Source organism: Eptesicus fuscus, chromosome 5 (assembly GCF_027574615.1).
Source record: "Eptesicus fuscus isolate TK198812 chromosome 5, DD_ASM_mEF_20220401, whole genome shotgun sequence".
Classification (NCBI taxonomy): domain Eukaryota; kingdom Metazoa; phylum Chordata; class Mammalia; order Chiroptera; family Vespertilionidae; genus Eptesicus; species Eptesicus fuscus.
In genome coordinates, this window is record NC_072477.1 from 9,850,941 (window position 1) to 9,873,381 (window position 22,441).

Consider the following 22,441-nt stretch of genomic DNA (forward strand, 5'->3'; position numbering starts at 1 on the left):
AAAAAGCTACAGTTCACGCATTTTATTATTCAGAGTGATTGTGTCTCTGACATTAAAGATGAGTAAATTTATAAGTCCTCTCCCACTGCCCTGCCCCCTCACTTCCCAATTTTTGTTGGGAATATAATTACTTTGACAGGGCAAGGGTTTGTGGTATTTCCATGTTGTTCTTAAACGATAAATCCCACAGTTTGTTTAGTTTTCATTCTGTATTTAAAACAATTCAAAGCTCATCTTCAGTATTTTAAAAAAAATCCTCAATTCTCCTTTTGATTTGGATTTATCCGGATTTCAGTATAAAGAATTTTTTTTTCAAGAATGTGCAAACCCTGAGTTCTTTTTGTGCTTGCCAATGACTGCCAAGAGTCTTCACACTTACGGGACAACTGGGTGCAGTATAAAATTAATGAGTCACACCTTACTGCTCTTAACTTCTGTAGAGCTTGCTTCCTTGACATTGTTTTATCTGGCATATTTTATTATTGATCACTCGGTGCAAATTTCACCTTGACACAGGGTGTGCTTTCTACCTGCTGACTCAAGTCTTCCCTGCAGTTAAGTTTCTTCTATTGTTCCATCTGTTCCGGGAGCTTCTTCAGAAATGACATTTTTCATATCTTGGATCTCCATGGTCTGTTTTCTGTAACCATCACATTTTTATAATTGTTAACATTTCTTTGTTCTTTTCAGCATTGTTCCACATGTTTTCACTTGTGTTCATCCTCCTTTGGGCTTAGCAGCCTTCCTTTCTGTTGCTCTGCTTCTCCGTTTTGTCCTCTCTTGTTGCTCTGTCATCCCTTATTTGTACCCCTGAGTCTACTCTTTGGGATTTTTTTCAAGAGTGATAATTTTAAAATTTCTCCGGTGAGATGGCGAATTCTTCGTTAAGGAACAGCATGGGAGGGGCGAAGGAAGGACGTCGAGGCACTTGGCAGCTTTATTTTGTTTCCAAATCGGCTCATTTCCTTCCCATGAGACCTTCTCTGAGATGCTCAGGTTCTGGCACTCAGGAGGCTGCTGAGGCCCCAGCGAGGCCCTCTCATCCAGTCTCTCTGGGTGATAATCTAGCAATTGCCTCTCTATCCCTTTCACCTACTCATCTCCAGTAGGTGCCTTTGGTTTGGAAGCCAGGCCATGGTCAAGAGAAATAAATAACCATCAGCCTGGATTCTCCTTGATGTTGGCCTTCCCCGCTATCATCCTAGCTCTTTGCAAGAACACTTTTTCCTGCAGGATCCTTGGATCCTGTAACTCTAAATTTTAGTCAATTGGGAACCACTTCTTCAATGTTACCTCTTCTGCATATCACCTCTATTATAATTCATATTCTTCTTTGAATCGATTCCCAATGTTTACTTATTTATAAAGGAAAAAGCCAGAATCACTTGGTATAAATAGGAAGTAACTATTAAAGTCAACCGCAATGAAAACAAAACAACGATACTAAGTTCTAGCTAGATACAGTTGTCTGCTAGACGCTGAGTCTGAGGTCTGTATTTTCCTGGTTAGAAAGAGAGATAAGTGCAAATCAGAGGTAAGTTAGAGACCACTGGCGCCAAACCAAGACTTTCTTCTTGATGTAGTCACCAATGAAAGAGAACTCGGAATGAACCACTTTTTCATTACGCTGCAATTTCCACAACTGTCTGTGTGACATCTCAACTTCTCTCCTGCCCCCCTCGCCTTCGGGAAACCCCACTGCCATCCAAGGATCAATCCCAGGGGACTGTGACACTGACTTCCAAGGAAATACGTTTCCTGCACAAGGCTAGAGGCAGTGTATGTGAGCTCTCAGCAGTTCACCAATTTCAGGACAGACGTTACAGTATTTAGCAGACATACTTCATGTTTGTGGTCTGAGGTTTTGCGAGTTTCCTTGTTTCATTAAAAATGGGACTTTTTCTGTGTTTCTGCTTCGTTTTGTTTTTTGTTGCTTCCGGAAGATTTTGGGGTGGAGGGGGTGGGGAGGCAGGGAATAAAAATGTCTCTACTACCTTTATCTGAATGTATTTGTCATATGCATGCCTCTATAGTCTCTCCCAGGTCCACACAGCCAGATCCTAGACTGGATCTTCCCACTCAGCTGAGTGCTCTGACTCCGCCCCGTACAGAGGGTTGCTAAGCTTTGTAGGTATTCTCTGGAATAACAGAAAACGGTGCGGGCGGGGGGGGGGGGGGGGGGGGGGGGGGGGGGGGTGGGGGGGGGGAAGGGAGGGGAGAAAATGCCTAAATGCTGCTGCCCCCACTCCCCACCACGGAGTTTCCTCCCTGTTTGTGAATTCAAGGTGTGTCTGTGCCTTCCCAACATCCTTTTTGGGAAGAGCGGCAATATGTTAACTTCAACAGTGGATGAACTTCACACTCCCTAACAGCTGGTCCCTGCAGCCTGCAGCATGTTCTTAACCTTCCTGGATCTATATCACACAGTGAAGGGCCTCACCAGGTCAAAAACAGGATCAAGATGTTGATAATGTTGTTTTTGACTTTTTGAGAGAAGTTCTTTCTTATCTGACTGTACATCTGAGTATTCTTATGGAGCCAGTTAAAGGCGGGACGGGGGGAGGGGGGGCTGGGGGGGTGGAGAGGAAGTGTGATGTGGCGAGTCTCTGACGTTCCTTAATTCTTACAAATCCAAAGGCGAGGAGCTTCTCGCTCATGTTGCATGACCAACGCGTTCATTAAGCCCTAAAGGCTCACACAGACTCGGCCCTCCCCCACTTTGCTTCAGCCCTCCCCTCCCGGCCAAGGATCAATGAAGCCCCATGGCACGGTGCCACAGACATAGGCCCACAAGATAAAGGGGTGAGCAGGGGGCCCTATTCTGGCACCGGGTACCAGCAGGCCTGGCAAAAGGCAGTTTCTAAAGGGAACAAACATATATTTTCAAGCTTTTTTCTCTATTACTCTTCCTGGCCTTAGCAGAAACCTGACTTTCTCTTTCCACTTCACGGACAGAGCAGCCCTCCCTACTTGCCCATCTCTCAGGGTAGGGTCGGGGTGGGGGTCGGGGGACGAGTGATGTTTTCCTCAATTCCAGCAACTACATCCGGACCACTGTCCATTTCTTGCCCTTTTATTTATTTATTTATTCATTAAATATATTTTATTGATTTTTTTTACAGAAAGGAAGGGAGAGGGATAGAGAGCTAGAAACATCGATGAGAGAGGAACATCGACCAGCTGCCTCCTGCACACCCCCTACCGGGGATGTGCCCGCAACCAACGTACATGCCCTTGACCGGAATCGAACCTGGGACCCTTCAGTCCGCAGGCCGATGCTCTATCCACTGAGCCAAACCGGTTTCGGCCATTTCTTGCCCTTTTAAAAACTCTTCCTCCTTTGACTCCAAGCCATGCTTGCATATCAACATCTGATCCGTTAAGCTCCCTCTCATTTTATTCGGTGTGTTCAGCCCCCAATTTATATTTTTTCTTCCGACCCTATCCTGCATCATCACTACCTCTGCAAAGTTGCTGTTGTTTCAAAACTCCAATTTGCTCCTACCTCCCATCCTCTCCTCTGTCGGTTGTACATTAGAGTTGTAACAAAACTGGTTCCACATTATAATCACGTGGGGAACTAAAAAAATAGCCCCAAGTCCAGGCCCTGCCCCAGACCAATTAAGTCCCCCTTTTCGGGGTGGGAGGTTTGTTTTTGTTTTACAGTATCCCAGGTGACTCCAGTGCGCAGCCAAGGATGTCAACTGCTGTTCTACTCATTTATGTTAATAAGCTCCGGCTCCTGGACTCCGGCCTGTTCCCGCAGGCTAGCAGTTTTTTCTTGGCTTCACTGCTTGCTCACCCAGCTTGGGCCCCAGGTCACTCACTGCAACAGAGGTTGCTGCCCAGCTGCTTGTCTCCAACCCCGAGGGGGAATGTAAGTTGCAAGAGGAAGGCTTTTAACTCTTCTGATTCAGGCTTTCTAACTCCACCTGGGCCCTCAGTATTAGTCAGCAATTATCCAAGCTGGCTCACTATATTTATTTTCCTTAGTCACTGTTCCAAACTGTTTCCACTATCCTCAATTCCCAAGTCCATCTCCTCCCATCTCTCAGCACAGGACTTGCATCTCTGAAATAATCTCTCTGCTACCCATGTGCATATCTGAATGTTTTTAACTATCTACAGATAGGATCAGCTCATAGGACTTATTTCTGCTTTACTGGCTCCATAAATAGGCTCCCTTTTTTATACCTACTCTTCAAATGTAGGTTTCCAACTCTCTCATTCACTAATTTATTCAACAAACATTTACTGAAAACCCTCTTTGGGCTAGAGCCTATTCTAAATGTCAGGGATACCGATATGAGATGACCAAGATATTCTTGTCTACAAGTTGATTCATGCCTGCCTCCAGCCCCTCCTCTCTCTCTCCTTCCTTGGTGAAGGACTTGGGGCCTCCTCCCATCAAAGGCAAACCTCTCAGCCAGCTCACAGTGGAATAGACTAAGGAGCCATGACAACTAAATATGATATAGGATCCTGGATTGCAACCTGGTGCAGAGAAAGAACATGGTTATCCTATATAATAAAGAGCTAATATGCAAATGGTTGTCACACCCTCACGTCATAACGGCTCAGACACTCAACACTGGGGAGAGAGGAATGGGGACCAGCCAGGCAAAAATGAGCTTGCAAGACAGGAATGGGGACCAGCCAGGAACAAATGAGCTTGTGAGAGAGGAATGGGGACCAGCCAGGCTGCGGCCTGGGAGAGGGACAAGCCGCATGCCCCGCAGTCCTGGGCACCAGTGGCTGCGGTTGGCCCGGGCGAAGCCGGCTCAGGTCCTGGGTGCCTGGGGCTGGCCAGAGGGAGGGAATTCTGGGTCCCAGGTGCAGGGCGAGGCAGAGGCAATTAGGGGTGATTAGGCCAGCAGGGGAGCAGTTAGGGGTGATCAGGCAGGCAGGCAGAGGGGTTAGGAGTGATCAGGCAGGCAGGCAGGTAAGCAGTTAGGGGCCAGTGGTCCCGGATTGTGAGAGGCAGTCGGACATCCCCCAAGGGGTCCCGGATTGGAGAGGGTACAGGCCGGGCTGAGGGAACCCCCCCATGCACTAATTTCGTGCACCGGGCCTCTAGTCTCTTATATAAAAGCTCGTGGCCATTATGCTGTAATGACCAAATGAGCAGCAAACAACCTGGCTCTCTCAATGGGCAGAGTGGGGTGTGAGCTACTAGTGGTGGAGAGATATGAGTGGTGGAGGGTGGGGCAGCAAGCTACTAGCGGCAGAGAGCTACAAGCGGCAGAGGGCTAGGAGCAGCGGAGGGCGGGACAGAGAGCTATGAGTGCCGATGGGCAGGGCGGCCAGCTGAGGCAAGCGGAAGCGAGCTACTAGCACACGATTTCGTGCAGACTGAGCCTCTAGTGTTCCAATAACACTTTATGGGCATTGAAATGTAAATTTCACATGTCACAGTATACTCTTCTTCTTTTAATTCTTTTTGAACCATTTAGACATATAAAAATCATTTTTTTTATGGAAAAGTGGTGAAATCTATAGAGTCTGAAGTTTATTTAATAGTACTACACCAATGTTAATTTCTGTTTTTGGTGACTGAACTATGGTATGTAACATATTAATATTAGAGTAAGCTCAGTGGAGGTTGTGTAAAATTCTGTACTGTTTTTGAAACTCTTCTGAAATTTTAAAATTATTTGAAAGTAAATTAAAAAACATTCCCTGGGTCTCTACAGCTGGGGCCTTCCTTCTCTATTTTCCTTCAGAGGCAAACTCCTTGAAAAATTTGTCCACACACACTGTTTTTTATTTCACTTCCCATTTGCTCTACCCAAACTGCCTTGGATATTGTCACCAGTGGCACCAAAATTGGCAAATTCATAAGATTCTTTCCAGACCTCATCTTATGTGACCTCTCAGGGCATGTGACATAGCTGACTACTCCCTCCTTCTTGAAAAACGTTGGCTTCCAAGATACAAAACTCCTCCGACATCTCTGGCTTCACCTTCTCATTCCTACATCTCAATTTTGAAATTTCTTAGACTGGAGTCTTGGGCTCCTCTTCCCTCCTTCTGCTCATTCTCTCCCTAATTAATCTTATTCATACCTCTGGCCTCAAGTATCATCTATATGCCAGTGATTCTTAAAGTTATATTTCTGTGCTAGACCCTTCTGTAGTTCTCAAGACTCAATGCTAGACTTTTCTGCAGCTCTCAAGTACTGAGGCAGGCAGAGAGCCTATTGTATTTTAGGGATTGAGAGAATGACAATAGGGTCATAACACAGAAAGCAGGCGTTGAGGTGTGGGAGGCAGGCAAACACCCAGTCACAGAGTGTGTGGTCGGTCTTATATTTAACATCCACATAGCTATTTAATATTGGCATTGGATATTTTGAATTTAAACTTTTGATATTCTCTGATATATGCTTTTACTTAAATTTACCCCTATCCTCATCCATCTACCCCAATTCTTCATGCTAGAAACTTGGTGTCAATTCAGATGCCCCCTTTTCCCTTACCCACCAAATCCAATAATTCATGAAGTCCCAAATACAAGGTATTTTGACAATCTAAAACAATATATACTAGTACACACTTTGAACAATTATTAATTCCAATGTTTCTTTATTTTCAGATTTAACCCACTGGAGTTAATAATTATTTAAAGTATATATACATTTTTTGGGACATCCTGTGTATATCTAGAAACATTCCATTTCTCTCCATATCAACTATACCCGTTATCATCTGTTTCCCAGACTGCAGTGATAATCTCCCATCTGGTCTCCCTATATTCCCTCTTGCTCCCTCCAGCTCACTAACCACTAACCACAGTGACCTTTTTAAAATACTATCCCAATTATATCATCCCACTGTTTAAATTCCTTCCATTGCTTTTAACTCCACACAGGAAAAACTCCAAAAATATAAGTCCTACCACACACTTGGTGACTGGGTATTTGCCTGCTTCTCACACCTCAACACTTGCTTTCTGTGTTATTACCCTATTGTCATTCTCTCAATCACTAAAATTCAATAGGCTCATTACCTGTCTCAGTACTTTGCATCTGCATCGTCCTAGAATTTTCTCTCCTCAAAAATTCACTTGTGAAATCACCAGGATAGCTCAATTATGCTTTAGTAGCAAACAACCCCAACATTGCAGTAGCTTATGTCTAATAAGATTTACTTATTGCTCACATGACAGTAGGTCTAGTGTAGGTCAGGGTGGCTCTTCTTCAAATGGAGACCCAGAGGTTCAGGGTTCTTCTAAATTGTGTCACCCCCACACTCAACATATGGCCTTTGCAATGCTGTGGAAAGAGAAGGAAGTGTGGGTGATTATGCACGGGGTTTTCTTTGCCAGGCCTAGAAATGGCACGCATCACATCGGCCCACACCCCATTGGCCACATCACAATCACATGACTCTAGCTTAACTGTAAAGGAAAAAAAAAAAATCATATTTCTCCTGTGTGTCCAGGAAGAGGAAATGAGATTGGTGAGCATCAGGCCAGTCTCTGCCACATCCTGGTTAAAACCTACTCATCTTTAAGAATCAGTTTAAATAGTACTTCCTTATAAAGATCTTCAAGCTCCTCTCACCTAAATTAGGACCCTGATAAATTCTATTGTAGCACCCTGTAATTTTCCTTTACAGCATGATCACAATGGAAAGTTTATATTTCCTTATGTAATGACTTAGGATTTCTTTCAATTTCTAGACTGTAGGCTCTATGCGTGCAAGGATTGCATGTTTTGCTCCCGCTGTGCCTCTGGTATCTACCACAGGACCTGGTATAAAATTGGTGTAAAAGTGATTCAGTGAACAAATGAACAATTGTACAACCTCATCCCCTAGCTACAAATAGCACACTACTTGTGGAGGAGAAAGACAAGTAGCCAGGAATGGTTTTAGTGCAGTGATTTTCAACTGGTGTGCCACAAGAATTTCAAAAACATCCAATACCTGACTATTTAGTGAGGGGCACTGCCCTCTTTCCCCTTAGACTGTCAAATAAAAAAATGACAACACCAACAACAGCCATTTGGTTTGAATGAATAAAAAATATACCTATTTTTTGTCAGCTCGGCAAAAAATATATATATATTTTTGGTGTGCTGCAGAATTTTAGTTATTAGTTTATGTGTGCCATGAGATGAGAAAGGTTGAAAATGGCTGGTTTAGTGGGATAAATGTTTCAGGTGGATAAGCCCAGGGAGCTGAGGGCAACTGGAAGGGGCTGGGAGGCTTCTCTGCTTAATCTTCCCTGGCGATCTAACCCTGGAGTCTGCAAACTATGGCCTGCGGCTAAATCTGGTTTACTGCCTGTTTGTTTTTTAATGGCCCAAGAGCTAAGAATAGTTTTTATATTTTTAAATGGCTGAAAAGAATAAGAATATATTATGACACGTGAAAATTATGTGAAATGTAATTGCAATGTCCATAAATCAAGTTTTGTTGGAACGCAGACATATCCCTTAGTTTACTTACTGCTTATGACTGCTTTCAATAGCAGAGCTGAGTAGTTGTGAAAGAGACCACATAGTTAGCAAACCTAAAATATTTACTATTTGGTCCTTTACAGAAAAACGTTGCTGACTTCTGACCTAATCCATGCTTAGTTTAAAAGTACACTTCTATGTGAATGATGTCCAAGTATCCATCTTTAATTCTCTCCTTTGTCCAGTCTCATGTCCACTGCCAGAAATTAGGCCCCACAAATTCTATCCCTGCAACAGTATTCTCACCCTGCTATCTTTCTCCTTCTCCCTTCGGTCCATCCTTCTCAATGTTTTAAATGATTGAAACATTTAAACTAAATAAAATATGCATTGCTTAGCATGGTAGTCAACGTCCTCCACACCTTACCTTTTCAGCTGTATCTTTTACGTCATACTCCACCAGCCTTAGCTATCACGTACCTTCAGGTTTATGCTCATGTGGAGAGCAGCTAGTGTTTGGACAGGTTCAAGCCTCGGACGAATGAGAGGGCACAATCCTTTCGTGGCAAAGCCATGTGCAAGTCCTAGCTTGGAGGGCAAAGCCCTCCCAGCACAATTATAGCCAAAGGCTATAGTTGTAAGCTTGAACTTATGGTTTGAACGTGTGGTCCCACATGGCTGAGTGATGTGGGCTTGATAGAGTTCAGGTGCATGTAATTGAGTAGATTTGAAACCCAGGAGAATGTTGTAAATATCTTGACCACGCCCTTACTTTGCCTTGTGGAATCTGGCTATAAAATAAAGACTCGGCTTGTAGTCTGTGGCATTGTCACTAGCTCTCTATCAGAGAGGACAATGTCCCACCCAGACCCAGCTTTTTTCTCTTGTCTGTCTTTTCTCAATCCTTCACCGCCCCCTCTTAGGCTCACTGAACCTGGCTGAGCTGGCTCGGCACATATGGCACCCAACGTGGGGCTGAGTATGCCATGGCCTTGCCGGCTCCCCACATGCTCACAGTTACCACTTCTATGAAATGTCCGCTTCTGGTATTTCCATTGTTCCCATCCTTTAAATTGGTTATCTCAAATGCCTCCTCACCCTAAAAGCCTTCCGCAGCATCTCTACTGCGAATAATTATTGCCATCAGTTCGATTCTCTAACAGTTTGTATGACTGTTTTATTTCAAATTCTGCTTTTTAGCTTGCTGTGTATATACACAGATGATTTGTTTTTCTCATATTCTATTGAAAACTGTTTGGGGAGAGGGGTTATATTTTATTAACCTCTGCATCCTTTTAGTGCCTACTACGTGTCTTGTACAAAATGGAAATGTGTATCCTTTGCCAAAGTCCTCATCTAGAGCTGGGGAAGGCTTTTTGCTAAGAACTCCCTGTATGTAAGCACAAACTCCACTTCACTTGTTTAAGGGTTCACTACCGCGAGTAACACCTTTTTAAGAAACGCTGTCTTCCCGCTGATCACACACCCGTGCGGAGTACCTAGGCTCCTAGGTTCTTCCTGCCAACACGTGCATGAGAAGCGCTACCCTCCAGGCCCCTCTTCTGTCCACAGTGATTGGCGGACCAAACGGTCCAATCAGCCTTCCCGCCTCTTTCAGCAATAGCCAATCACACACCCCGAGCGCCTCCGGACTACTAGACACTGTTTACTAACAGATAGAAGCTGGGGGGGCTGGGGGCGTGACCGTTCTGGGGAGGTCAGAGAAGGGAAGGGAAGATCCTGACGGCGCGTGCGCACCGGGGGAAACAGGCGGGGCAAACTCTCGGGTCGTACCAATCGGAGTAGTCGCGCTCCTGCCCCGGCTGCCTCCCCGCCAAGCAACAGCAGTTCGAGGAGCGGGGCGGGGCGGGTGCCGAGGCGTCACAGCGGGCTGCCAAATGGGAGCCGCCGTCCAGAGATGCGCGCGCCTCGGGACCAATCAGCGCTGGCGGCTCGATCCCTTGCTGGCTGTGGGCGGGGCGGCTGGGACGGGGAGGCGGGGGAGCTCGGGGCGGGTTGGTTGCGCGGTACTAGCGGTGCCAGCTGGAGGGGGAGGAGGCGGAGGAGCGAGCCGTGCGGCCAGAGCGGGAAAGCGACTCCGCTCTGCGTCCGAGTTCTGGGAGCCGCCGCGCCCCGGCTCCTGGGGCTGCAGCGGGAGCCGCGAGGGGCCGGGCGTCCGCTGCCTCCCGCGTCCCCTCGGAGAAGTCTGCGGGATCCGAAAGGGAGAAGATGGAGGAGGAGAGTGGCAGCGGCGGCGGCGGCGGCGGCGGCGCCGCGGGGACCAGCGGGGACGGCGGCGCCGCGGGAGAGCAGCTCCTCACTGTCAAGCACGAGCTGCGGACGGGTGAGCGACCCCGCCCTCTGCCGGCCTGGTCCAGCGCGGGGGCGCGCCCGGAGGGCACGCGGGTGCTCGTGGGGCCGGGGGGCCGGGGGGCGGGGGCCGGGGCGGGGCTTCACGGGCGTGGGAGGGGGGGTGGGTAAGAGGGCGGAGGGTCCCGAGAGGTAGGGGCGCGCCCAGGGGGTGAGGTCCGAAAGTTTCCCGAGCGGAGCCGGGGAAGGAGCGGCTGGCGCTGGACGTCGGGGCCCGCGGGGCAGCAGATGACTGCCTGTTGGCACTGGTCTGCGAGGATGTCTTCGGGGGCCCCTTTCCCCGCGCAGGTGACACATCTGTCACGGCATCCTGTTTGGGGTAAAAGGTGCGCCTTCCTCAGTGTGGGGTGAACGCTGCTCTGTGTTGGAGCGTGACTTCCCCACTCCCCTGCTGGGCAAGAGGGGGTCCCGGCGGGGGTTTGTGGCATCAGCCCCGGAAGGTGCTGGGGTCCTGGACCAGGTAAAAGGGTGGCTTTTCATGAGTGCGGTCTCTAGTGAGATCCAGAGGGATCGCGGGCTCCGGGGACTGCATGCTTTTTATTTGCAATGATCATGAAATCCTATACTTGGCCTTGAATTTCTTTCAAAGGTCTCTTGCAGTGAAGGCTCTGCAAATGGAAAGCTCGAGTCCAAAGCGACGCACTAGCCGGCTGAAGCGCTGATGCTCTCCTGTTTGAGATCGCTAGAGTTGCCCCAAGCTTTATACTTAAATTACTGTGCTTGATTCGTTGTGTGGGTCCCGGTTGTTCATCTTAGGAAATGTGTATTTGGACGAATCTGCAAGTTTAGATTTATATTTGTGGAGCCCAATCTCGTAATTAGAGATTTTTTTTTTCCATTTCTGAACAGATTCTACTTGAATAAGTTGTTCGTTATTACTATTAAATGTTCTTGTGGACGTGTATAAAGGTTTTTGATTCAACTTTGTGGGCATATCAGGATATTCTTTCATTGTGTAGACACTGCTTCTATAGCAGGTTTCACCCTGTTGCTGCTTGGAACAGATTTTAAAGTTAGGTCTGTCACAGTCCTTTTAGTTTTTGTTATTTCTAATTTGATTGCCAGTCAGCCTTCCACCGTGCACCAGTGTGGTGACTTAATTTACGAGGATGTCAAATGGGTGCTTGCTTATACATACATTTTTGTGAGTTTTATGTATCTTGAGCCAGTTACTCTATAATCTGAGTTCCTAACCTAACCTGTGTAGGTTTGGTTGGTTTGATTTTTCTCTCTCGATTTAATAGACAACTGATGTTTTCAAATGTCTATTAAAGTATTCATTCAGTAGGCATTTATTCAATATTAATGTCTGATTCGTGCCAGGCTCAGTGTCATGTGCTTTCTCGTGTGAAGATTTTAAATTTCTCTTTCGTACCTTACATAACAATTTGCTGATTTTTATATGTAGGATTGTTCTGTACAAGCAAAAGCTACTTGAAGTCATATGCTCCTCAGCCACTGACCGTGGTACAACAAGCAGCTTTTTGCTAAATGACCAAAGAGCAACCTACTTGTTATTAGTAGTCAACCAACTGCTCCGTTTCTGGGTTTTGCAAACAATGCTAGTTTTGTAGAAAACAATGAGTACTGCTTTATTTCCCTTTCTCTGCTGTGTGAATCATCAGCTTTAAGTTTGCATTTCAGAAATTTTTCTGATGGATGGTGAGATTATACTGAATTCATTAGTGCTGTTAACTGTCAAAGGAAATGAACAGTTCATTTTGACTTCGTGCTGAACATTGGAACAACTGACCGGATATAGTGGTCAAAAACACTGCTCAAATATGACTTGAAAAATTCACTCATCTTCAGCCAACTGTGCTCCTGTTGGCACGTGATGCTACATAGGCACCAAAGTAATCTGATCTGACAGTGGTCCCTTGCTTCTCAAAATGTGGACAAGTATATAGCCATATCAAGTCAGCAGTTGGTGATTGCCTATCTGTGCCCCAAAACTGTACTGTGTGCCACAGGATGAGTGAAAAGGCAATAAAAGTCACATGCAAGGACATGGAAATTGTTTCGGTTTTGTAGCCTGAAGCAGCATAGTATGCCTGGACATGGGATTGGAAGACATCACTCTAAATTTCAGCTCTGCAGCTTACTCGCTATGTAGCCTTCGACGAGTCTCTTCACTCTGTCAGACTCACTTCTCTCGTCTACAAAATGTGAAACGTGAATAAGACCCCGTTGGAAAATGCTAAGTGGGTTGCTTGGCACATATTAAGCACTGAGGAGATGTTGGTTGAATAGAAGCTTGAAAATCACTCCATAACAGTGTCTTTTCTTTAAGTGTGTGAATTAATTCAGTGTAACTTGGAAAACAAATTACTCAGTTGGTGCTTAGGCTGTGTCACATTGCCAGGCTATCATCTTTTTCTGTACATGTCTTCTGGAGTAGAGTGTGAACTCCACGTAATCCCTGCTGCTGTTTAGCAGCCTATGCATATCTCTTTAATACCATCTAACACACACGCTGTACAATCAATTTACTTGTCTGTGCTATCCTGTAAGGTCCTTGAGACCTTGTTCTTTGATCATATCCCACATCAATTTTCAGCCCCTGGCATAAGGTAAGTATTCATTTGTTGAATGAATCCATTGAATGGATGAAAAGCCAGGACTAAGTCTAAGTATTCCCAGTACCTTGGACATATTAGGTGTCAGTGACCATAAAAGCTGAAGAATGAAGAGTAAAGAATTGATTAGACCAGTTAAACGTGCGTTTCTTGAGCACTTTGTTTTCTAGACTAGATGGTACTGATGATACCAAAAATGACTAAGAAAATGTTTTGCTCTCTGATTTTAGGGGAGGAAACCATGTAAACCAGTAATTAGGATACATTATCATCTATAATAATAAAAGCATAATATGCTAATTAGACCGGACAGCCAAACGATCTTCTGGATGTCATTCCAGACGTCCTTCCAGATGAAGCCACGGCAGCGGGGGCGAGGCAGAGGCGGCTGCCATGGCAGGTGGGGGCCGAGGCAGAGGTGATTAGGGGCGATCAGGCAGGCAGGCAGAGTGGTTAGGGGTGATCAGGCAGGCAGGAAGGTGAGTGGTTAGGGGCGATCAGGCAGGCAGGCAGAGTGGTTAGGGGCTATGAAGCAGGAAGGCGAGTGGTTAGGGATGATCAGGCAGTCAGGCAGGTAAGCAGTTAGGAGCCAGCAGTCCTGGATTGCGAGAGGGATGTCCCAGATTGGGAGAGGGTGCAGGCCGGGCTGAGGGAACCCCCCTCCCCCGTGCACGAATTTCGTGCACCAGGCCTCTAGTAAATATATAATAATAATAAAGGATTATGCAGAGTATAAAGGTAGCAAGAAGAGGTTAGGACTTTTAGGTTTCAAATAATCAAATCTTAACTCTTGCACAATATCAACAAAAAGAGGGGGCATTATTGGAAGAATTCTGGGTTATCTTACCCATTCATTTTTTCAATAAATATTTTATTGCCCTAGCTGGTTTGGCTCAGTGGCTAGAATGTTGGCCTGCAAACTGAAGGGTCCGGGTTCTATTCAGGTCAAGGGCAGATAACTAGGTTGCAGGCTCCACCCCAGCCCAGGCCCTAGTCAGGGCTCATGCAGGAGGCAACCAATTGATGTGTTTCTTTCACATTGATATTTCTCTCTCTTTCCCTCTCTCTTACACTCTCTCTAAAAATCAATGGAAAAATATCCTTGGATGAGGATTTGAAAAAATAGTAATAAAAAAATCTATATATATAAAAAGCCAGTGACCAGAACGCTGTAAGGACCAGAATGACCAGTTGCTATGACGCCCACTGCAGCCAGCGGACGGGCCGATCAGGGGGTGGGGCTGCCGGCCAACCCTCCCTTGGCCCTTCCCCCCTGGCAGGCCCTGCCCCCTATGGGCCCCCATCATCTGATCGGCCTGCAGCCCCTTCCCCCGGCCAGCCCAGCCCCTGATAGCCCTCCCTACCCCAATAGGGGGCAGGGCCAGCCAGCCAACCTCCTGTAGCCCCTCTCCCTGCCTGGCCTCACCCCAGATAGGCACCCCCACCCCGATCAGGGGCAGGGCCAGCCGGCCAACCACCTGCAGCCCTTCCCCCCTGGCCAGCCCCACCTGCAATGGGCCCCCCCCTCCGATCAGGGGCAGGATTGGGCCGGCCAACCACCTCTGACCCCTCCCCCAGGCCACTGGCTCCCGATTGGCCCCCTCACCCAATTTGGGGGTGGGGCTGGCCAGCCCACCGCCCACAGCCCCCCCCCCCATGGTTGGCCCCACTGCCGATCAGCCCCCACCACCCCAAACAGCCCGTGGCCCCTCCCCCCAGCCAACTCTGCCCCTGATTGCCCCCCCACACACCAATCAGGGGTGGGGCTGGCCGGCCAACCTCCCACAGCCCCTCCCCCCAGCCGGCCCGGCCCTGATCAGGCCCAGATTGGGGTGGGCCGGCTGGCCAACCTCCCACCATCTCCTCCTCCTGACAGGCCTGGCCCCAATCCATCCTGATTGGGGCCGGGCTGGCCAGACCCTGCTGTGCACGAATTCGTGCACTGGGCCTCTAGTAAAATATATAAGAAAATAAAAAAATATTTTATTACTGCTTATGTTTCTAGTGCGATTTTAGATGATGGTTTATAAGACAGATATGGCCTTCTACAGATATGTTCTCCCCACTGGAAAAACAGGGTTCCCACTGGAACCAGAGACTTATCTACTCCCTCCATCTTGAATCTTTGTCTCTACATGATGACTTTGTTCTGCAGTCCCACTTTTCTCACTTGGGAAAGAACACGGCTGCAGACAGACCCCAAGTTTTACATCTCACAGATTCAGATACTGGAGAGACACCGCTTTTTACTTAGGTTCCGATATTAAAAATCTCAGGGATGGAGTTTATTGGCCTGGCTCAGTCCCTATTCTGGCTTATTCCACTAAGGCCAGGGAATGGGATCAAGTTCTACTAACATGAAAATACTACAATAAACGTGTTGATAGGGTGAAACTAAACTCTTAGAAGAGGAAGGGTTGCTGGGAAAACATTTCCTTAGGTGTCTATTATTAAGAGAGAGCCTAACACCAAGGAGAGAGTTAAGGAAGGAGTATTCGTTATCTATTGCTGTGTAACAAATTACCACCAAACTTAGTGGTATATACAGCAACGTGATTTCTGTGGGTCAGGACTTGAGGAGTTGCTTAGCTTGCTAATTCTGACTCAGGGTTTCATGTGGTTGCAGTCCAGGTGTTTGCCAGGACTGAAGTCACCTGAAGGCATATGAAGGAGCTGGAGGTTCCCCTTCTAGATCGCTCGTGTGTGGTTTAGTTCCTTGCCATGTGGACCTCCTCATATGACGGCTTGAATGTCCTCATGATATGACAGCTAACTCCCTCAGAACAAGTGATTGAAGACAGAGCAAGGTGGAAGCCACAATGTTTTTTATGTTAAATAGCTTTTTTTGCGATATCTATATCTATATATATAAAAGCCTAAGTGACTGAACGACCGAATGACCGGTCACTATGACACATGCTGACCACCAGGAGGCAGATGCTCAACGCAGGAGCTGCCCCTTGGTGGTCAGTGTGCTCCCACAGCCAACCTCCCGTGGCCCCTCCCCCTGGCTGGCCAACTTCCTGCGGCCCCGATCAGCCCCAATCACCGGCCAGGCCAAGGGATCCCATCTGTGCATGAATTCATGCACCGGGCCTCTAGGTTACATAACAGAAAAATCTACTTGTTTTAAGTGTACAATCTAGTGAATTTTAGTATATTTATAGTTATACAACCATCACCACAATCTGATTTTTAGACCATTTCCATCACTTTAAAAAGAAATGTCTTACCTATTTATATCAGTCACTCGACATTCCCACCACCCATCCCCAGCCCTAGGCAACCGATAATTCTACTTTCTCTATATATTTGCCTAGGGACAATATAACGTAATGGAATTTTACAGTATGTGGTCTTTACAACTGGCTTCTTTTACGGAACACAGTGTTTTCCAGATTCACCCATGTTGCAGCAAGTATCAGCATTACCCTTTTTTAAATTGACAGGTAGTATTCAGTTGTATGGCTATCCCATATTTTGTTTATCCATTCAAGAGTTGATTGACATTTGGGTTGTTTTCACCTTTGGCTTTTGTGAATGATGCTGCTCTGTACATTTGTGTACAAGTTTTTTGTGGACCTGTGTTTCCATTTCTCTTGGGTAGATACTAAGAGTAAAATTACTGCATTACCTGGTAAGTCTGTGTTTATCTTTATAAGTTTTCCAAGGTAGCTGAACTAGTTTACAGTCCCATAAGTAATGTACAATGGCTCAAATTTTTCTACATCCTTGTCAACACTTGTTATTGTCTGTCTTTTTGCTTATAGCCATCCTAGTGAGTATGAAGTGGTATCAATGGTTTTGACTTGTGTTTCCATCATGACTAATGATGTTGAGCATCTTTTCATGTGCTTATGGGTATTTGCATATCTTTGGGGAATTGTCTATTACGATCCTTAGCCTATTTTTCAATTGGTTAATTTGTCTTTTAATTGTTGAGATGTGAAAGTTCTTTAAGTATTCTACATACAAGTCTCTTATCAGATATACAAGCTGGGGCCAAAAGTAGGTTTACAGCTGGGAGTACATGAAACACAGAGTTTATTCTTGTATTTATTATTGTAAAATTTTCCATACGAACAACTGTAAACCTATTTTTGCCCCACCCTGTATGTTTTTTAAATATTTGGAATTACTATGGAAATCTTGGTATAGACAAAAGTCAGGAGGAGTGGGGATTTACTTTATTTTTTTATTTTATTTATTTTTTTTAATTTCTTTATTGATTAAGGTGTCACATATTTGTCCTCATCCCCCCATTCCCATCCCACCCCTCTCCCCACGCATGCCCCAATCCCCTGTTGAACTTAACCGTTGGATAGGCTTATATGCATGCATACAGGTCCTTTGGTTGAACTCTCCCCCTCCCCCCACCCTCCCCCTACCCTCCCCTATCCTCCCTCTGAGGCCCGATAGTCCGATCGATGCCTCCTTGCTTCTGGTTCTGTTCTTGTTCCTCAGTCTATGTTGTTCATCATTTCCTCTAGATGAACGAGATCAAATGTCACTAGATATATACTAATAAGAACTGAATGTGAGACGAGCAATAATATTTATGCTGACAGGCAAATGAATCAATCTGTAGCGAGCTTCCCCCTGGACCAACAGTTCTTTTGAGACCCAATTTCGATGTCCAGTAGTTCCTTATGTGTACATGTCAGCACTGACCCCTCAGCTCTGGATGGTGGACAAATGGTGGTAATGGAGGTCTGACTCCCTCTGGTTTGGTCTTGGCCGAACCCAGGGGCACGGCGTCACCCATACCCAAGGGGCGCGTGGTCTCACCCGGGCCTGGGACCCAGCCTCACCCAGATGGATCCAGGGGCGCACGGCCTCACCCGGACCCAGGATCTGGCTTCACCCGTACCCAAGGACGCTTGGCCTCTCCCAGACCCAGGGGCACGTTGCCTCACCCGGGCTTAGTTGCACAAGGCCTCACCTGGATCCAGGGACACATGGTCTCTCCCGGACCCAGGGACGCTTGGCCTCTCCCAGACCCAGGGCCACTTGGGCTCACCCGGGCCTAGGTGCACGAGGCCTCATCCGGATCCAGGGACGCATGGTCTCACCCGGACCCAGGGACGCTTGGCCTCTCCCAGACCCAGGGGCACGTGGCCTCACCCGGGCCTAGGTTCACGAGGCCTCACTCGGATCCAGGGACACATGGTCTCACCCAGACCCAGGAACGTTTGGCCACTCCCAGACCCAGGGCCACTTGGGCTCACCCGGGCCTAGGTGCACGAGGCCTCATCCGGATCCAGGGACACATGGTCTCACCCGGACCCAGGGACGCTTGGCCTCTCCCAGACCCAGGGCCACTTGGGCTCACCCGGGCCTAGGTGCACGAGGCCTCATCCGGATCCAGGGACACATGGTCTCACCCGGACCCAGGGATGCTTGGCCTCTCCCAGACCCAGGGCCACTTGGGCTCACCCGGGCCTAGGTGCACGAGGCCTCACCCGGATCCTGGGACACATGGTCTCACCCGGACCCAGGGACGCTTGGCCTCTCCCAGACCCAGGGCCACTTGGGCTCACCCGGGCCTAGGTGCACGAGGCCTCATCCGGATCCAGGGATGCATGGTCTCACCCGGACCCAGGGACGCTTGGCCTCTCCCAGACCCAGGGGCACGTGGCCTCACCCGGGCCTAGGTTCACGAGGCCTCACCCGGATCCAGGGACACATGGTCTCACCCGGACCCAGGGACGCTTGGCCTCTTTCAGACCCAGGGCCACTTGGGCTCACCCGGGCCTAGGTGCACGAGGCCTCACCCGGATCCAGGGACACATGGTCTCACCCGGACCCAGGGACGCTTGGCCTCTCCCCGACCCAGGGCCACTTGGGCTCACCCGGGCCTAGGTGCACGAGGCCTCACCCGGATCCAGGGACACATGGTCTCACCCAGACCCAGGAACGATTGGCCACTCCCAGACCCAGGGCCACTTGGGCTCACCCGGGCCTAGGTGCACGAGGCCTCACCCAGATCCAGGGACGCATGGTCTCACCCGGACCCAGGGACGCTTGGCCTCTCCCAGACCCAGGGCCACTTGGGCTCACCCGGGCCTAGGTGCACGAGGCCTCACCCAGATCCTGGGACACATGGTCTCACCCGGACCCAGGGACGCTTGGCCTCTCCCCGACCCAGGGCCACTTGGGCTCACCCGGGCCTAGGTGCACTAGGCCTCATCCGGATCCAGGGATGCATGGTCTCACCCGGACCCAGGGACGCTTGGCCTCTCCCAGACCCAGGGCCACTTGGGCTCACCCGGGCCTAGGTGCACGAGGCCTCATCCGGATCCAGGAACACATGGTCTCACCCGGACCCAGGGACGCTTGGCCTCTCCCAGACCCAGGGCCACTTGGGCTCACCCGGGCCTAGGTGCACGAGGCCTCACCCGGATCCAGGGACACATGGGCTCACCCGGACCCAGGGACGCTTGGCCCCTCCCAGACCCAGGGGCACGTGGCCTCACCCGGGCCTAGGTGCACGAGGCCTCACCCAGATCCAGGGACACATGGTCTCACCCGGACCCAGGGACGCTTGGCCTCTCCCAGACCCAGGGCCACTTGGGCTCACCCGGGCCTAGGTGCACGCGGCCTCACCCGGATGCAGGCACACATGGTCTCGCCTGGACCCAGGGGTGTGTGGGCTCTCCCAGACCCAGGGGCGCTTGGCCTCGCCCGGGCACGGGATCCAGCGTCATCCGGGTCCAGGGGCACTTGGCCTCACCCGGACCCGGAGTCTGGCCTCACCTGGACCCAGGGGCATGTGGCCTCACCTAGACCCAGGGACGTGAGGCCTCACTTATACCCAGAGGCGTGTGACCACACCCGAGCCCAGAGGCGCGCAACCCCGCCCGCACCCGGGTCTCAGCGGGGCCCCGTCTTCCCGATCCCAATTCCTGCCGGTCAATCCCCCCTCAGCAATTCCCCTGGCCATCCTTCCAGAGCTCCAGTATGGCTGCTGCAGAACTCGTCGGGCGGCGGCTCGGCGAAGCTCCGGTGCGCCCGGTGCATGGCGGTGGGCCAGTCTGGCGTCGCTGCGTCAGCCCTTGGGTCTGCATCGGTGGCCGGTCGCCGAGCATGCGCACCTGGCCGCTTCCGGGGTGTTGAGATTCTTGACGGACTCAGAGGTCAGCAAGCGCGGAGTCTCCCACCCCATGTCTCATAGGGGCTCGTCTGTCCGTGCTTGGCTGCCAGTGGAGCCGTCCCCTCAGCCGGAGACCGCCGGGGGAACTGCGCCGAGCACGTTCCAGGCCGCTGTTGTATCGCCTGAGCCATAGTTCTTTTGTGTCGCCTGAGCCGTAGTTCTTAAAGTGTGGTCTTTGGGTCACCGGCATCAGCATCATCCCACATACCCCTCTTTTATTCTAGTTGTAGAGCATCTACTCAGCCAGCCCTATGGTGGTCTTGGATGGTGTCTGTTCTGCTCTCTTGTCGTAGTCTCAAAGTTGTTGTGGTAGGCAACAATCAGGCTTCCGCCCTATGCCTCCATCTTGGTCCTCCTTTGTATAGTTAAGTCTTGATTGTTGTTGGTGTCACTGGGGGGGCTCTCTTTGTCTATAAAGGAAGAGTTGCTGTGCAGGAGACACGTTTATGGGCCGGGTCTTGGTGCAGCAAAGCTTTGGCGCTCACTGAATATTCCCGTTGAATGTGTCCCTTATGCACGTGGTTGAAATCTGGTGTCATCTCCCACAGACCACTAGATGCCCTCGTTTCTGGGTCTCCAATGGGGTGTAGATCAGCTACTGCCTTAGGCACTCAGCAAGGATTACAGCAAAAACTGTAGTTTCTTCCTCCTGTCTGAGTGGCCCTGGAGCAGTCCGACTAGAACAGCAGATCATCTGGTCCGCTGCCAGAGGGCAGGCCACCCACATGCATAAGCCGTTGCTTGGGGCGCAGGTGTGCCTGCAAGACTTGCGGGGCAGGTCTTCAAAACATGCGGGGCGGGTCCCAGGGCGGGGTGGGGTCTCAGGGCGCCAACAGGCCATGGTGCGCGAGCCTCGATGGCTGTGAGTCTGGTCCTTCTGCCTTCCATGTATCTAAGTCCCCTCGTTCCGCACTCCAGCGCAGCAAACACTGATTGCTGGGCGCACCTCTGCAAGAGTCCCGCCTCTCCCCGCAGGCATCTGGGTCTCCCGGGGTTCGCCAGAAGATGGGTTTCAGGGTGATGGAGAGCTAATCTCCCTTAGGTTTGGAACAAAAGCCCCTTTCCCCCGCCACCAGCCAGACCCACGCGCCTCCACACCTCATCCCCTCCGATTTCGCTGGGTGCGAGGCAACAGAACAGCCTTTAACCTCCGCCGCCATCTTTTTCAAACTTCTCAATTTGTACTTCTTAATCCCTTCATTTCAGTCAACTCTACTGAAGTCTAGCGCCGCCGGGAGGTGCACGGAAAGGGCGCCCGGGCCTCCGTCCGGTGCGCGCGTCCCGCGGAACCAGGCGCGCGAGGGCTGCGCAGCTGGGACGGGCGCTGGGCGGCCGCCGAGCTCCAGGCACCGCCATCACCATGTTCCGGACGTCGCCGCCGCGGCGTCCCCCCAATTTATACTTCTTAATCCCTTGAATTCAGTCAACTCTACTGAAGTCTAGCGCCGCCGGGAGGTGCACGGAGAGGGCGCCCGGGCCTCCGTCCGGTGTGCGGGGCGCGCGGCCCGCGGCACCAGGCGCGCGGGGGCTGCGCGGCGGGGACGGGTGCTGGGAGGCCGCCGGGCTCCGGGTGCCGCCGCTGCGGCGGCGTCCCCAGCGGTCCGGGCCGCGGGGGCGGCGGAGTTGCGAAAGTGAGTGAGTTTCCCAGGGTTTCGCCCGGAATGGGGTTCAGTGCAATCGGAGCCGGTGCTCAGCGCACTCCGGAGCCTTTATCTCCTTCCTGCCAGTGAACTCCGGCCAGGTCATCAGCCGCCCCCTCCTCTCCGGTTCCATCCTCCCCGCAGGCGCGTGTGCTCGTGTCTCCGCCCGTTTCTCCATACCTCAGGCTTTTACGGCTTCCCCGACTGTCCCCGTGGCCTTCTCCTTCCCCCCAGCTGTGGGCAATTCAGTCCACCAACTTTCCTGTGGTTCTGGACGATGTCCGTTCTGACCTCT

At 49.9% G+C, this 22,441-nt stretch overlaps 1 protein-coding gene across 1 annotated transcript in view; it reads left to right on the plus strand.

Moving 5' to 3' along the window:
- Positions 1-10,430: 10,430 nt before the first annotated feature.
- Positions 10,431-22,441, plus strand: part of RPS6KA5 (ribosomal protein S6 kinase A5) — a 126,735-nt gene continuing 114,724 nt past the window's right edge. Inside the window, exon 1 of the mRNA XM_054715828.1 lies at positions 10,431-10,748. Coding sequence (XP_054571803.1) covers positions 10,634-10,748 — 115 coding nt within the window. The 5' untranslated portion in view covers positions 10,431-10,633. The remainder of the gene's footprint in view (positions 10,749-22,441) is intronic.